General features: G+C 34.8%; 1 protein-coding gene across 2 annotated transcripts in view; it reads right to left on the reverse strand.

The window, feature by feature from the left end:
* Positions 1–15,928, reverse strand: part of NEBL (nebulette) — a 231,978-nt gene that overhangs the window by 23,288 nt on the left and 192,762 nt on the right. The window contains exons 17-24 of one of the 2 annotated variants that reach the window (XM_072327239.1): positions 14,601–14,693; positions 10,402–10,494; positions 9,938–10,029; positions 8,951–9,044; positions 6,517–6,621; positions 5,188–5,359; positions 1,907–1,999; positions 705–833 (exon numbers count right to left, since the gene is read on the reverse strand). In XM_072327239.1, the coding sequence (XP_072183340.1) occupies positions 705–833; positions 1,907–1,999; positions 5,188–5,359; positions 6,517–6,621; positions 8,951–9,044; positions 9,938–10,029; positions 10,402–10,494; positions 14,601–14,693 (871 nt within the window). The remainder of the gene's footprint in view (positions 1–704; positions 834–1,906; positions 2,000–5,187; positions 5,360–6,516; positions 6,622–8,950; positions 9,045–9,937; positions 10,030–10,401; positions 10,495–14,600; positions 14,694–15,928) is intronic. The other variant, XM_072327238.1, reaches the window with a different exon arrangement.

Genomic DNA, 15,928 nt, shown 5'->3' on the forward strand with positions numbered 1-15,928 from the left:
TTCAGCCGTGCTGAATGGTAGTAGTCTTCTGGTGTGTCAGCCAGACCTCCCAGCTTTGTATCATCACCAAAATTGCTGAGGATGGACTCTATCCCTTCATTCGGGTCACTGATGAAGGTGTTGAAAAAGACAGGGCACAAATTGCTTGTTTAAACCTAAGTCAGGCTAACTAACTTGACAAACCCTAAACCAGAATTTCCTCAGGTTGTAGCATGTTCTTTCTTTACCTGCTACATACAATAGGCTTGAAGAAAAATACAAATTAAATTTTTACCTACAGCCTTCACTTTATCACACCACTCTTTACACCAGGACACACATACAGCTTTAAGCAGCTCCACTCAGTTTCTATGATTAGCACTGGATCACACAACACAAATTAATTTCCATATCTTACATCCTCCTACTCATGCAAGTTTTGCAAAAACATAATGCACCTTCACCTCAGCACTGTAAATGGGAGTTAGTAGAGATTTTGAACTGACACACTTCTCAAAATGGTTAAAAAGTATACACAATAAAGCAAAATGGCATGCAAGAAACTGTGCAGACTGGAGATTTTACTTTGCTTCCTTAAATAATCAGTGCAATACACAGTTTTCAATGATTTGTGATTATACAAGGATATTGAGTTAATACAGGCCTGTGAGGTCTCAATACATTATGACAGTGTTACTAGTGAAAAAGGTGGGAATAAGGGCTACCTCCTTCATCAGATGGCCTTGTTATCTCACTGCAGTAAGAAAAGGTAGGGTTCGTGTCAGAACCATCTGATTTATAATCTCCCAAACTTGTAGAATGTAAGTACTGCTTACTGTAGCGGCTTGCTCTTTCTACAAAGGTAGAAAGAAATAATATCACAGTAATTAGATTACAGAAAAGCACCATAATAGCAACAACAACCACTTCTAACATTGATATTCATACACTGATTGAGTTTAAATTGGACAAGAATGAATTGTACAAAATTTTGTCTATATATTTAACATCATTAGTTCAAAAAGTTGCTTCAAAATCAGATAGAATTAAGTTTGTTTTCTGATTTAAAAGAATAGCTGATATGGTTGGGTACACAAAAGAAATAAGATATGAAGCGTTTAAAGATTTCCGTGGAAAATCGATAAGTTCCTTAATTCCTGCATTCATACAAGTACATGTTGATTGCTGCTGCAGGACGTATAATTGATACTTAGGGTTCCACTTCCAGTAGCAAAGATGATAAACACACAAAGCTAAGCTTTCAAAATAAATACATATGAAAAAAACTAAAGAACCTGTTGAGACAATGCATTTTTTGTCTATTACATTAACTTCCCTACTTTTCCATCTACCCTTATTATAAACAAGGATAAATTATTATTATTGGAAATACAAACAACAGCATAATTAAATAAATAATTTAATTTAAATTGAAATAATTAATATTTTATATTAATTATTTAATTTAAAATTTAATAATTAAAATAATATTGTGCTACATAAAAATTTGCATAGAAAAAAAAACATCTCATAAATATGCCAGCCTTTTATATCTCTAAAACTGTAGTGATGTCCAGCTATTTGAAAATCCTATATATAATGAGGACTAAGGTGGTCGATGTTTTTTAAGTGACTGTTCTTAAGAGGAATGAGTAATTGTTGTTTAGGACAAGATTTTTTTCACTATTTCTTATCTGAACACATGATTATAGCTGAAATTCCTAGAACATACTTCTATAAAGCACTCATATATATATAAAATGTATACATACATATGCAAAAACAAAGCATACATATAACACGGATGGTTGGCATACTGACATGAAAATTTCCTCTATCAACTTTGTTTCATAAACAATTGGGGGGGAAAAAAAAAAAAAAAAAAAAAAAAAGCAGATTTGATGAAAAGTCAGGATGTAAGCAATACCAGAAAGCATATGCAGACTCCTAGACTGAATATTGTCCTCCAGAGGATCAATGTCGAAGATGGAGCCAGGATCTGTGCGCCAAACCTTAAGATCTTTCCCCAAAGCACAGAAATGATAGGACAGACAAACAACAAAGGAAGTAAAAGTATGGAAGCAGTGAGTTTTAACATTCACATAAAATGAACTACAACATCTAGATGTTCACCTGAAAGGACTGAAAGGAATTAATTTCCATCTTAAACTACTAGCTGTATCTATATTAAGAGTTGACATTATTCAGAGACTTTTTTCCCCATTTTTATTTTTCCTTTTCTAAATATGAGCGTAGTATTTTTGTAAGTCTTAATAAGTTGAAACACATTAAATATTACACAATAGCACTCTTTTCCACTGGAAAAACAGAATTATCAGAGCTACAAGATGATTTCTCAATACTACCATCAGCATCCTTCACCAACCCATTATCAAAGTATGAGCCTAAGGTCAACTTTGCAAATTGGCTAAATAAGCAGAATAAAGGGTATACTTCCTGTTACCCAAAATAAACTTCTAAAAGTTGATCAAGCCATTTAAGATCAGAAGTATTTACCTTACCTCACTAATATAAAAAAATGAAATAGAGGGACAAATCCAGCTGCAGAAATCTATGTTTTAGACATCTACATTTGGGTAAGATGAAGCCCACTCCTGATCTTAAGTAGGAATTCTCTTTGTCTTTCAAACAGCTAAATTTCCTGGGATGTGGACTTTTTGTTGATCCATTAACACAATACACAAAAGCATTTTTAAAATTCATTCAGTTCAGTAACCTTCAACATTAATTTACAAAATAAATTATTAATATATCTTTAAGTCTGAATAGGAAACTGAAAAAAAATAATCCATGAGAAAAAACTAATTTCATGTCTGAGCTTATACTTATAAACACAGCATAAAATAGAACACAGATTCAAGCATGTTTTTCATAAATTTTAACAAATAATTAGAGTGTTGTACAAGAGGAAGCTTGTAACAAATGCATAATCAGCTCCAGTGTGACTTCTCAATCTACTCACAGCAATCTACAATATATACAATTCATTAGTGCTACACCAAAAAATATAATCATCATTTAAACCCTCAAAAGCAGTTTAAAATAGAATATTTATATAAAGCGTAATCACTTACATAAATCATAAATATTTCAAATCACAACCTAGTGGTTTGTTTCTTGGGCAGACCTGTCTTTAAGATTGACTCAGTGCAATGGAAGTGGGAAAAATAACTGTCTTTCCAGCTTGGTCCCTTTGCCTGTTTGAGAGGTACAAAGCTAAAGAATGGGTTGGTAGGCAAAACAGGATTGTGAGGACCACAAATATGTCGTGTTTCAAATTATTAATAGCCTGGAGGAAATGGAAAGAATAGACAGAGCTAATGAAACAAATCCTGTGTACCTAGAATAGATTCAGCGTATGTACATTATGTATTATCTATTTTCACTCCTATAAGGTGAAGTATAATGCCAACAACTCTCTCTTGACAAGAAAGATAAAAGCCAATGTACAATCTCTTGATAAACTATGCTCTAGTCCTAATTATGATATATTACACAGCCACATAAAACACCAACAGACGTGAGAGGAGTGGGAGAACTGGTGCGCATCCACCTCTTCCTGTCTGATCATGCCTTGATAAGTAAAAACTCCTAAAAAGTATGGCTTCATGGCAGCGTGAGTGCAGCAGCCACTGCTCTGTATTGATTTTATCTGTCTTTGTAATCTGAAATAACGTACAAAGAATCAGAATCTTGGCAATTTGTAGCACTTAACAGTTTTAACATCCTGGTAATTTATGTCAGTTTCAAATATCCTCAAACTCATGTGAGAATCATGAAGTCTCTTTTGTCACAGAGCCAGTGTTCAGATGGATTAATTTATCTTGATGGCTTTAGATGGCTTTAACGTGGCTAAAACTAGTGCCTATTTTCCAGAGCACAGGTATTAATTTTAGCAATCAGGCACTTGAAAAAGATTGTTACAGCTTCACTGATTATACTTAAAAACCAACCAGATGGATTCTAACAGAGATACTTTTTCTAACTGGTTGAACTTTTATCAGCTACTAAAAAAACTCAAGAGTCAGAGTTGTTGGTTTTTTTGCAGTCTGCAGTTTTTTTCCAGCTGCCAAAGACATTCCATGAACAGGGAGCACACTGCTGTTTTTTAAAGAAGACACTATAACTGCAGTCACTCTGGAAAAGCATTAACTGAAACATCACTGGATATTAGGCTCTTAGGTTTGTCACTGCTTATTTCCCTTAAGCAGTGGCACTATTTTTACTGTTTTAGTAGGAATAAAGAGCTAAGAATTTCTGTTTAGATACAAAAATATTCCAGGTTGATAAACAGTACTAAAAAATACTAATATTTCAGTCAAATAGCTCAAGAATCTTTCAGAGATTTTTATAATCCTTATCTGTTTGTGTTAGCAAGCCTTTAGTTACTGAATACAGGATTGCACTCATGATTCTCACTTTGGGATACTGCACAAATTCAATGCAGCAAAAGGTTTAAAATATGCACTGAACTGCACATTAAACTGCAATCTTGCAGGAGCTTCTCCATTTCTCTTTGTCTGCACCACCTCTAGCTATGGAAGTGAGGTATTTGATCAGGATTTTGGGTCTATACATACAATGATTCACCTGAACAAGATGCTGCCCTGGATCCAGAAAGTGTGGCTCTCTGAAATTTGCTATTGTAATAGTCTGTCTCCTAACACAAAAATAGTTTGCATCCTACACCCAAACATCCGGTCTTATCTTAGATCACCTTTTACATCATCAGTTCTGAATACTGGTTTCTGGCCAACTAAAGATCTACCAAGTTTTTCACGAGTTACATCCTGTACTACTTAAAAAGCTGTGTGAAAATTTAAAACAAGTAGTACATGGACTAATGTCAGCTCTAGAGAAATAGCTTACTGGTCTAAGGGGAAATATGATCTGATCTGCAACGTTTAAATCTCAAAAATACACCACTTTCATTGTTGCTCTTCTGTACAAAATGAAGGAATCAGTATTCAGAAACAAAGCAACAATATTGATTTACCATATTAAAAAAATATGTATCCTATTACCACTTCCTTAGAAGCTGGCATTGAATCACCAGTTCAACACAAGTTGAGAAAAGAGGGAAAATGAAACTTGTGAGCAATTTTTCTCTGTTGTAATGAAGAACATGAGCAAACACTTTCACCTTTCTCACAGTGTTTTGGATAGCAACATTATTTAACAACTTACCAACAATTATTCCAGGTCTTCTATCCATTTCAACTATATGTGGGTGCACCCCTTTATATGCTGCATCACTTACAACTTGGGTGTTTTTCCGCACTCGCTCTGTTATAGGATCATCCACCACTGGGGTGAAACCTCTACCCTTTGTCTTCTCAAAATCTTCATGGTATTTAACCTAGAAAAACAAGAGGAATCACATTTTTTCCAAAGCAGCAATTAACAGCAAATAGTTATTCTATGCATACTTGTTGCTTTAACAAGTAAAAAACCACTACATGTGTTTTGCACCACAACAAAACTGTTATACACAGGAGATACAAAAGACTTGGCAGGCCATCCAGATTGCCTCCCTGACCTGATTTCCTGATTTTTTTTTGTCACTTTTGCATTAGTTTTGCATTGTCACCAAGTAAGACATTAACTCAGCAGGAAAGCATCATCTTGCAGAAACCATTAAGAACACGAAAAGCCCTCAGGAGATCACCTGGTCCATCCTCTTCTCTATGTTAGGATAGCCCTCTGGTGATACAGACAATTACATCTATCAGTGAAAGTGTTCCAGCAGTAACAATTCTTAAGAACTCAAGTACTTTCATTCACTGAGAATTTGGATTGTACGCACAGGTTCAAAAAATGAAAAGGTAGTTTTTTGCTCTTTTGTTTTATCATATGTTCATTGGCTTTAGAACATAAACATTTGTCAGAACAAACTTCACTTATTCTAAGGAATCCACTTTCCAAAAACAAAAACAAAAAAAATCTAAAGAAATTGAAAACAAAGGCATTAGAGTAGAAAGTGTTATATAACAAAGTATTGGAACAAAACCAGTATTAGTAAGAGTTACAAAGGTGGTATCCCTCATTATATTTACATTTTTTTTTAATCTTTAATCATCAAAGATTTTTAAATGACAAACATTCTCACACAAGCAAATGCACACAAAACAACTCATTCCAGGAACAAAAGTCACACAGAAACCAGGAACATGCACAGGCACAAGGTGCAGTGTGTCACCTAATCCAGTCAAACTGTGTGATGCTCAAATGAGGATTTCTTTTAAAGCAAGAAAAAAGAAAAAAAAAGAAAAAAAAAGGAAAAAAAAAAAAAAGCAGACATTTATCTGTTAGAAAACTGTTTATTAGTATTTTGAAAATTTTCATTACAATCATATGCAGTTAGCAAACAATCCCTCAACAGGCATAAGAAGAAAATATTCCCTCCATATTTGAGCAGAGAGTTTCATTAGTTACCTATATTAATGGAAGGCAAAATCCAGTGGAAGTCAAGTGCCACTTTTTAGTATATTCTAGTTATAGAAAGAAGGACCCTACCATTGAGATGTTGTTTTGTGTTTCTTTGACATGCCTTAGCTCAGGTGTATCTAGAATCACACTACGTCTACCTTTCATCTGCCTCTGATCACTGCTGTATTTCACCTGCAAAACAGCAACAACAGCATACATGAAGGTTTTGTTTACAGTAGAAGGGACGGGGAGAGCCACACTATGCAATGGCATTCTTTCTAAACCATAATTAAACCATAATGCCCAGTATTCATCAGGCTTCCTTCTTTATATTCATTTTTTTAGTGACCTAATTTTGAAAAGAGGATAGAGGTGGGTTACTGCCCTGCTAAGACCGAAGGGCACATCTATTCCATCAATCATCAATTAAAAAAAAAAAAAAAAAAAAAAAAAAAAAAAAAAAAAAAGTTACCTGAAAGCTGAAACTCCAAACTTTTTTAACACCATAAATGAAATAACTCTTTTATCAGCTGTTAAGTGGTTATGAGTTAGGGTCAACATAACAAGAAAATACCACTGACTTGTCTTGGACACTTTCAAAGCACACATGTATGGCTGATGACAACCCAAGCAGACCTAGATTCCATCCTCAGTCTACTTCCAGATCAGTATTAGCATAAGAACCCCAAGGTCACTATGGAATTCAAGTGTTATGAGCCAAGTACTGCTTTGGCAAACTTCTTACTCCAGTTAGGTTGCATAAAAGCAACGCCTGGGACAAGACTGAAAGTGGAGTATTGTTTCCAGTGAGAATGTTCAACGAGAACATCTGTGCTTTATGTAGCTTTAAGTACAAAATGTCACATTTCTCTTAATGAGCTTCTTCTGTGGCATTTTACATAGTTGTTCTAGAAGTATAGAACCATGGTTAATTAGCTGGGGAAAAAAAAAAAGAGAGAAAAAAAATCCCACATTTAGAACTGTGAAGTAGTAAAAGTCATTCATTTTCTTTGCCTAGTGAAGGCTTATGGTTTCTTCTTGCTCAGTGGATCAGAATATAAACAACAGTGCCTTTTTGCATCATCCTTTTACTAAAAGACTCTCTTAACTCCTACTTAGTACTGCAACCTGTGTACTGAATGTTAGTAAATATTTTAGAATTACCTACACAACTGCATTCAAAGTACTGCCCCTCAAATCAGTTACACAAATGTATTTCAGTGTGCATTTGTGATGAGAGAATCAAGACTACTGTCAAAATGTAATGAATGTATTAGTAAATATATTGGCCCCAGACCTTAAAAATGCAGATATTGTCTATCTCCACTTTAAAACTACATATTAGCTAAGCATACCTATAAAAATATAAGCTTTGGAGTAATGCACAATAATATATACTACTGCATTATGATTCAAACACTTAATTAAATGCTCATTTTTCTTAATAAGCATATTCAGCCTTTGAATGCTTTATAAAGTATGCCCTGAATGGAACAGTTTTGGTCAGCACAGTTTTGTTTTCACCTATTGGTCATTAAAGCAGCTGAGTACTTATCCCTGTAAATCTTGAGACACAAAGAAGTCAATTGGAAAAAAGAAAAAGAAAAAGAAAAAAAGAAAAAACAAAAGCTTAATTATCAAGAATAAAAAATATATTTAGAGTCTACAATGTTGGGGAAGTTTTCACTTTTATTTTTAACAATGTACCCAAAACTAATTGACTCTGGGAACTATGTATGAGCATTGTTAAGGATATACTGAAGATATGTGTAATTACCTACACAGTCCTTAAATCCTTTGATAAATCCAAGCTACTTCACTATTCAACCTTACAATCAGTTTCAAAATATTTACTACTTTTAATTCTCTTCTTCCACCTCAGACAGAAGCTTTGTATGGAAGACTATACTACTTACCATCTGTAGGGGTTTCACCACTCTCTGTTGTTTCTTACACTACTGTAGCAACCCCTCCACCCCCGTACCCCACAAAAGCAAGTACGATCAAAAAAGCCAAGATAAAAAGAAACCAAAATAAACAAAGATAAATGTAGATACAGATAAATATAGTATCTTATCCTATCTTAGCTATTTAGGACTACTCAACTTTGACATAGGTGGCATGCTGGAGAGTGGAATGGATTACTATATGCTTCCATGCTCTGAATCACAAAAAAAAACTAATTTAAAAAATAAAAAACCCTGCACGGAAGTTAAGTTCTCATTTCCTTTATCCATATTCCTTTACCATAATTTACTCCTGAAATCTAGCAACTGAAACTTGGTAACAAGAGACAAAGGTTCTTGAAAGAATGACCAACCACTTACATTTTCGTAACAACCAAAAGCCTTAATATTTTCATTGCCTATTAGTGCAGACATGTATTCAAAGGATTAAAAATAATAATTCAATGGATGACACAGTTATATTTATTAGATGTATCAAATCTAAATGCAAAAGTATATCCATGTTATATATCTCCAGTGAAAATATAAATGACAAAAAGAGTCAAACAACTTGCCGAGCTGATATTGTCTTGATTCTTCTTGACTCTCTCTATCTCGGGAGTGATGCTCACAGCAGTAGCTTTGCCAGGCTGCTCTCTGTAGTGAACCTATTATTTAATAGGATAAAATGGTACATACTATGTCAGCTAAAGTAACATCAAATGGTATTACATTAAAATGCATGATTTAAAAGGTCACCCAGGAAACAAATGAAAAGCTGAAATGCATTTGAAGTTTATTAAAGCTTATAAAATTTGATTTTTGAGGCATAGCCTTGAATTCTTTCTGTAAAGTCTTCTTATTAGTGCATTTATGTGAACATGCACACAGATGCACTCTATATCTCAACATTTATCACACTGGTCTTTGGCAGTACAGAGAAATATCTTCCATTTGGAATGGAGTAAACCACAAATAACGTAACAAACTCACACAGAGCAAATGAAAAACTGGAATTTCAGCAGCAAACACTGTAAATGTGTATTTCTCCACACACAGAGATTCCATAAGCATATGATCATGTTTTAACTTACATTCACTGTATATTTAGCCCCACTGAACATGGACGCTGATGGAAGTCTCACTAAAGAGAAAGGCTCATCAACAGGGTACAACTTCTGCAAGAATACAACAGCATACTCCATGCTACACACTCCTACAAACAGTATAACTTCCTTATGTTTTTTTCAGCCATTAAGCAAACTCTGGTAGGAAAGTTAGTGAGGAGCCCGCCTCTTGCCAGACAGGAGAGAAAAATCTATTAAGATTTTCTGCAAATATCCAAGACATTACAATGTTTCCAAAAAACTGCAGCTGCTTCTTCAATTGAGACGTGCTGTTTTACATGCCTTTTTCTGAACAAAACATAAGAGGGTTTTCAAGTAATTTTATTACTGAGCCTGTGCCTAACTAAAGAAAAGGTACAGGTTCTGGAGGCAAAATTTCATACTGATCCTGTGCACCCAGCAATTATGCAAAGGAATAAATGAGAGAAACTTCCCATGCTGACATTCTCTTGATTCCTCTTGACTCTTTCAATCTCCGGAGTGACACTCACAGGTGTAGCTTTGCAGAGCTGCTCTTTATAGTGAACCTGGTAAATACAGCATAAGGCATTACACAAAGACTTCCAAGTAAGAGGACTACACCAGTGCATTAGAAATCATTACAGAGCACTCCACATTTGGCTGGAAAATATCATTCCTTCATAAACACCATCATCTTTCTACCTCAATACTTAGTACTCACCCTACTGTAATTCCTCTGTTTCAAAGGTGAACAACTGATGTTTCAATAGGAATGTTTCACTCTCATCGATGTTAGTTAATGTGCAAGGCTAAGGAGTTAACATCTTAATCATTAATTGATTAAATTAGTCTTTGTGGACAAACAGAAACCAGCACAAACATCACACACATATTCAGTGTACACAACAAAGACTGCAAACAATGAAAACAGGGCACACATTGCTTATATTCTTCTGGTTTTCCTTGATTCTCCTTAGTTCGGGTAGATCAGAAATAGGAGTTGCTTGCTGAATTTCTTCTTTGTATTTAATCTGCACAATAAATATTACAAAATATTAGCAACTCAGATACAGGATAATAAAACGCAATTTTTATTATCTGTCCTTTCCATGCACTGCATAGCTAGAACAGACCTACCAGCACTACTGATCTGAACAAGAAGAGATATATTTCATTTCTGAGACAGATTGTTGGGTCTCAGATCGGTCTTATTTGATAAGATATAGATAAAGCACATAAAACAAGCCTGGTATCCTAAAACTGTGCGAATACATATCACATCAGATTATCTTCACGGTAACTGAGATGCTGCATTTACTACTTGGAGATTTGCATCACTTTGACAGTGACTTGGACTTGTATTATCTTACTGGGGAATCTACCAGACCGTTTCAGAAACCAAATATTTCACAGATGTGACTCTGCAAGGGTGGATGGCTTCAAAGTCCAGTTGAAGTTCTCTGAAAACATGCACAAACACATTATGAAGAATGCAGATGTTTGGATGAATTACGCCTTTGAAGATGCTGTCAGAGATTTAGAGGGTTTTGTTACATCTCTTCCATGCAGCAGTATGTTTGGATATGGTAGAATCCACAGTTTGAAAGACAAAAAAAGAACTAGAAGCACTTCTTCAATTATACACCACATGTATCAAAAATGGAACTCAATTTAATGAGAAAATACTGTGAGGTAACCGTATGTGGTATTAAAAAGAAAGACATCATATTTTCTGTTTTCCCATATGCTATCCAACAGTCATCTTGGACAAATTAGTGCAGCGCTTGCTGGCTGTTACTAACTATCTGTCCAGTATTTGGTATATTATGCTTCAAATCCTTTATTTATTCAGAATCCATGTCATCCTACTCAATATGGCATGCTGCTTTCTTCTTTAAAACAGTAAATACAATAGCAATATTCACAGAAACATTCAAAATTGTGTCTGCAGTGATACATAGTAGGAAACATTAAGAACAAGAGAACAGCATAATTAATCTACTTTTGCAGTTTTATATTCATGTCACCTATAAAATTTATTTTTAATGAACTTTAAGGCTGCAAAATGAAGCATTCAAAAGTCAGAAAACAATACAAGTTACTTCACCAATGCAACCTTAGTTCTGCCACTTATACAAATATGTTCCATATTCAGCTTTTAATACACTTTGTTCTACTATATGCTTTTCATGTGCCCTATAACCTTCTTTATCAACAAAAGCCATTTTTCTCAAGAGAGTTTTGTTTCATCCCTTGTATATAGTCAATGATCCTTATTCAATTAGTAGCTCACACATGAATCAAGACTGCTTTCTCATGCTTTTTTTAACTGTTTTAAGTTCCTGCTCTGAAGACAGAATTTCTGATTTCCTTAGGAAATCACTAAAGTTTCTCTTCACTAAAGTATGTGAGTTTTTGAACAAACTAGATCCTCTACTATACTCTGAAAGCAGGAGAAATAGAGTTGTGACAAGTAAAAGTACTATTTTCACTAGAGAGAGCAAAGACTTGTAGCAGCTACACTGGCAGTATCATTTAAAAAAAAAAAAAAAAAAAAAAAAAAAGAAAGAAAAAAAAAAACAAAAGATAATAATGCACCTGAATTCAAATGAAAACTTGAAAACTCTGAACTGCACTGTGTTATTCTGGAAACCAAAGCAGGTTTGTCTCAGTGGGATTGTACAAAATTAAATGGTTAAGGATTGAATCACTAGGCCTATACACAGGGACTTGTACTCATGTTCTTGAGTACTGACTTTGTGACCTTAATAATACTCCCTGAACATAGAGGCAATTTCTCATGACTAAAAAAAGTATTTACATTCCTTTTGCACCTTCATCTAAGTCCCATGTTGTTTGTAGCAGTAGGCCTTAACATTTATATTGACTGCTTAAACCCATGAGAACAAGTGCAGTTTGTTCCCTCTGTGAACACCAACATTAAAGAAATAGATAATATTTTGACTAATGGAAAAATATTTGAATTTTTTATTACAGATAAAGGCTGTCAGCAAAAAAGTAATGAGTCTAAACTACCTCAGGTCCTGTTTCAACTCTGGAAGGATACACCTATGCACAGGAACACACCTCTCTGCCCGTCCATCCTACCTTTGACCTCTCCATTGTGTTCACAGCCAACCCCTTCTACACTTTCAATTCATTTAATCATCCCTGCACTCTTTTTTTTCCCACCTAAATCCACTGTAGCAAATCCCACTTGCTAGGTGGTTTTCAGCTGTCTTCTCTAAAGCCAATTTTCCCTTTTTTAAAGCAGGCTATAGAACTTGTTTTTCTGTGGAGTTATTACTGGAAGCCACTTTGGCTTAAGTTAATAATTAAATTATTAAATAAATAAAACAAAAACAGCTTGAAGCACAGATCAGAAGTGGAAAATTTCAGTCCAGGCAGTTAAGGGATGACAGAAGTATTAAAACTGCTGAAAACAGAATCTTTTAATAGAGAGCATTAGGTAAGCTTAAAAACTGGCAATGCTACTATTCCTTAAAATACTTCAAATTGTCCACAGCTTAAGACTTAACCAGCCTTTTTGTTGCTAACTGACGTATCACAAGAGTTTCCTGATGAATTTTACACAAGCAAAAACACGGTTTCAGTCTTCTCCCCAAAAAACTTTCTTCCTCATTCTGTGTCCATCTTGCCAGTCCTCTAACATAAAGAAGTTAAAAAGCTATCCTCTTAGTTATTTGAATATTCTTGGTTCAGACTGAGTTACAGTCCATGAGTCTGATGTTTGCTTTTAAAGTTTTGTGAGCCACCAGCTATTTATGAGGCTGTCTCATCCTTTCCACTCATCACAACAGGTGAGATTAGCTCAGCCACATTGGCTGCCACCACCTTGTTTTTTCAGGACAAGAAAACAGAGTGTTCTGAGATTTGCCTCCAATAGATGCCATCTGGAAGAATCTGACCACTTTCAGAACATGATGCAATTGACTTTTTTTTTTTTTTAATGATGACTGCTGTTTTGGTCAGAATTTCTTACTTTATTGGGGTTTTCACACTGCCAATGAGCATCAAATTCCACTAAGTTCATTCAGAACAGCAGTTTTAAAGCTGTCCTAAATCCTGACTAAATTCAAAGATATGTGTAAGATGTTTAAATCTAATAGACTGAAAATTGATGTAAACTGTCTCTCTTTTGGGGCTCTTGTAAATTACATCATACAATTTCCCTTTAATTGACAAATAGTTTACAAATTTATTTCATACTACCTTTAAATCTGACATTCTTTCATTTTAATAATGACTATACAAAACCTAAATAATCATAAGTATACTACATGCAATAAAATACATTTGTAAAATATTAGCATTTTGCATAGGCTAGCACAGCAATAGGTATGCTACTAAACCATTGCCACTGAAACCACAACCACATTTTGTATTTCTCCCAATACACTTTTGTTCACGTGCAGTTACCAGCTTACTGATCCACCTTTCATCACCACTGTTTAGACTTTCTGAAACAGCAAAAGCTGTCTTTGCTTCAGCACTCGAGCCTTATGCACTATACACACAAGAGCACTCTTCTATTTCACTCTGAACTATATCCAGTAAAAAATATGAGTACAATTTCTCCTAATAAGCCTGTAATGGAGGGGAGAGACCACTCTCAAAATATATGTAACTAGAAATTAAGTTTAAAACATCAATTTATCAGCACACATAGAGGCATAAATCCTCGACCTTCTCACAAGGCTTGAGGTGTGCATCCATTTCTCTCTTCTTGAAGTACAAATTGTACCCAATCCTGTGTAATACAGGCAGACTCCACAACTTTAAAGATTTTCCTTTTTGTCATGTGATTTAGGACTGCAGTTCAGTCTGGCATATCAGTAAATGCAGTTTGCATTTCTCAGTCTTGAAAGACAAAACTCTTTCCTCAAATGTCTTTCTTCCTATATTTAACAATCACTCAGTTTGAAATTCTACCATTGGAATTAGAAGAACTATGCTAGCAAGGAGCTTCACATCTGAAATCCAGTGAAACAGGATTGGAATGAGATACATGACAGTAAGGCACAGAATTTTTAGTAAAGAAAATGAAAAAAAAATAAATAAAAAAATCTGACCACCATTTACTCACATAAGAGTAATTAATGTTAATAACACTTACCGAACTAATATTCTGCTGATTTTTCTTTACTCTTTCCATCTCTGGAGTCTCTTTAACAGCTGTGCCAGCTCCTACCACCTTCTTGTAAAACACCTTTATTTCCCAAAAAATAAAAAGTAATTATTAGAACGTTAGCATTGCAGGTACAAGTTCTCATAAAAGGGCTGGGCAATTTTCCAAGTTTCAAATTGGTCTGATGACAAATCTTGCTAAGAAAGCAAATACTACAATTTTTCATAAATCAGACCAATTATCAGTAACTACAACAACATTTTGTTTGTTTTCAACTGTAAACCAGGCAAGCTATTATTATCCTTCAGACTGACTTCAAATATGTGCAAGCATTTGTAATGACAATTTTAACTTTGGAAATAATATTAAAATTTAGATCAGTGTTAATGAACATTTAAAAATGCAGCTTTATGCCTGAGTAATCTCACTGATTTCAGCATAATTGAAAATGCACGTACATGCAAGATTTTAATTTTGGGTTTAATCTTCAGATTTTAAAATACTTTGAGATGTTAATAGATATTATTAATTCTAATTTAACGAACTAGAAAATGACATATTCATGACTATATAAAACAGAGTGCCTGAGCTACAATCCAAGTCACATAATCTTTGTCTTCTGTATTCAAACCAGAAGGCCATAAACCATATCTAAAAGTTCTGTTCTGAAAAGTCACAGGCAGTTTATACAAGGAATGCTGTGAAAGTAAAGTCTCCTATTTTATTATGCTGGCCCATGTCAGAGGTGGATGCTGGTGGTATGGCAATCAAGGTTAAACCTTCCCACCAGTATTCTGTTCCATTGTGTTGCTGAATGACAGATGGCATCAGAGGGGCAGTCTGACAAAATAACACCTGACATGGTAGTGTGTGTGAAGCAAAGGGGTGGAATTGAACTCCCTCATGTGGAGCAAACTGCACCCACTGACACTCCAAAGAGTGGATGTGGTGGGTGGTGCATTTCAGCAGTGGCAACAATACTGGTTAACCATGCACAGCTGTTACACCATGAAATGAGCATCTAAATCACCTCATCCACATGAATAGCTGGCTTATGACCATGGAACCACATATGGAGTTGAATACTGCTTTCAATGCATTGAAAAGGATGGTGGCAACACTGGAATATCACAAAGTTTGCACCAGGTAGGTTATATGAATGACCAGACAGCAACAAAAGAAAAGCATACGCAAGTTTCTCAGGACCTATTTAAGACCTATTGAACTAACATGAAGATGAAGGTAACAGTTTCCTGGATTGCTTTATTACCAATGAAGGAATGTGGTGTCCCTACCATGGGCTGGTGTTAAAAGAG

The sequence above is a fragment of the Excalfactoria chinensis genome, chromosome 2 (genome assembly GCF_039878825.1).
Source record: "Excalfactoria chinensis isolate bCotChi1 chromosome 2, bCotChi1.hap2, whole genome shotgun sequence".
Lineage (NCBI taxonomy): Eukaryota > Metazoa > Chordata > Aves > Galliformes > Phasianidae > Excalfactoria > Excalfactoria chinensis.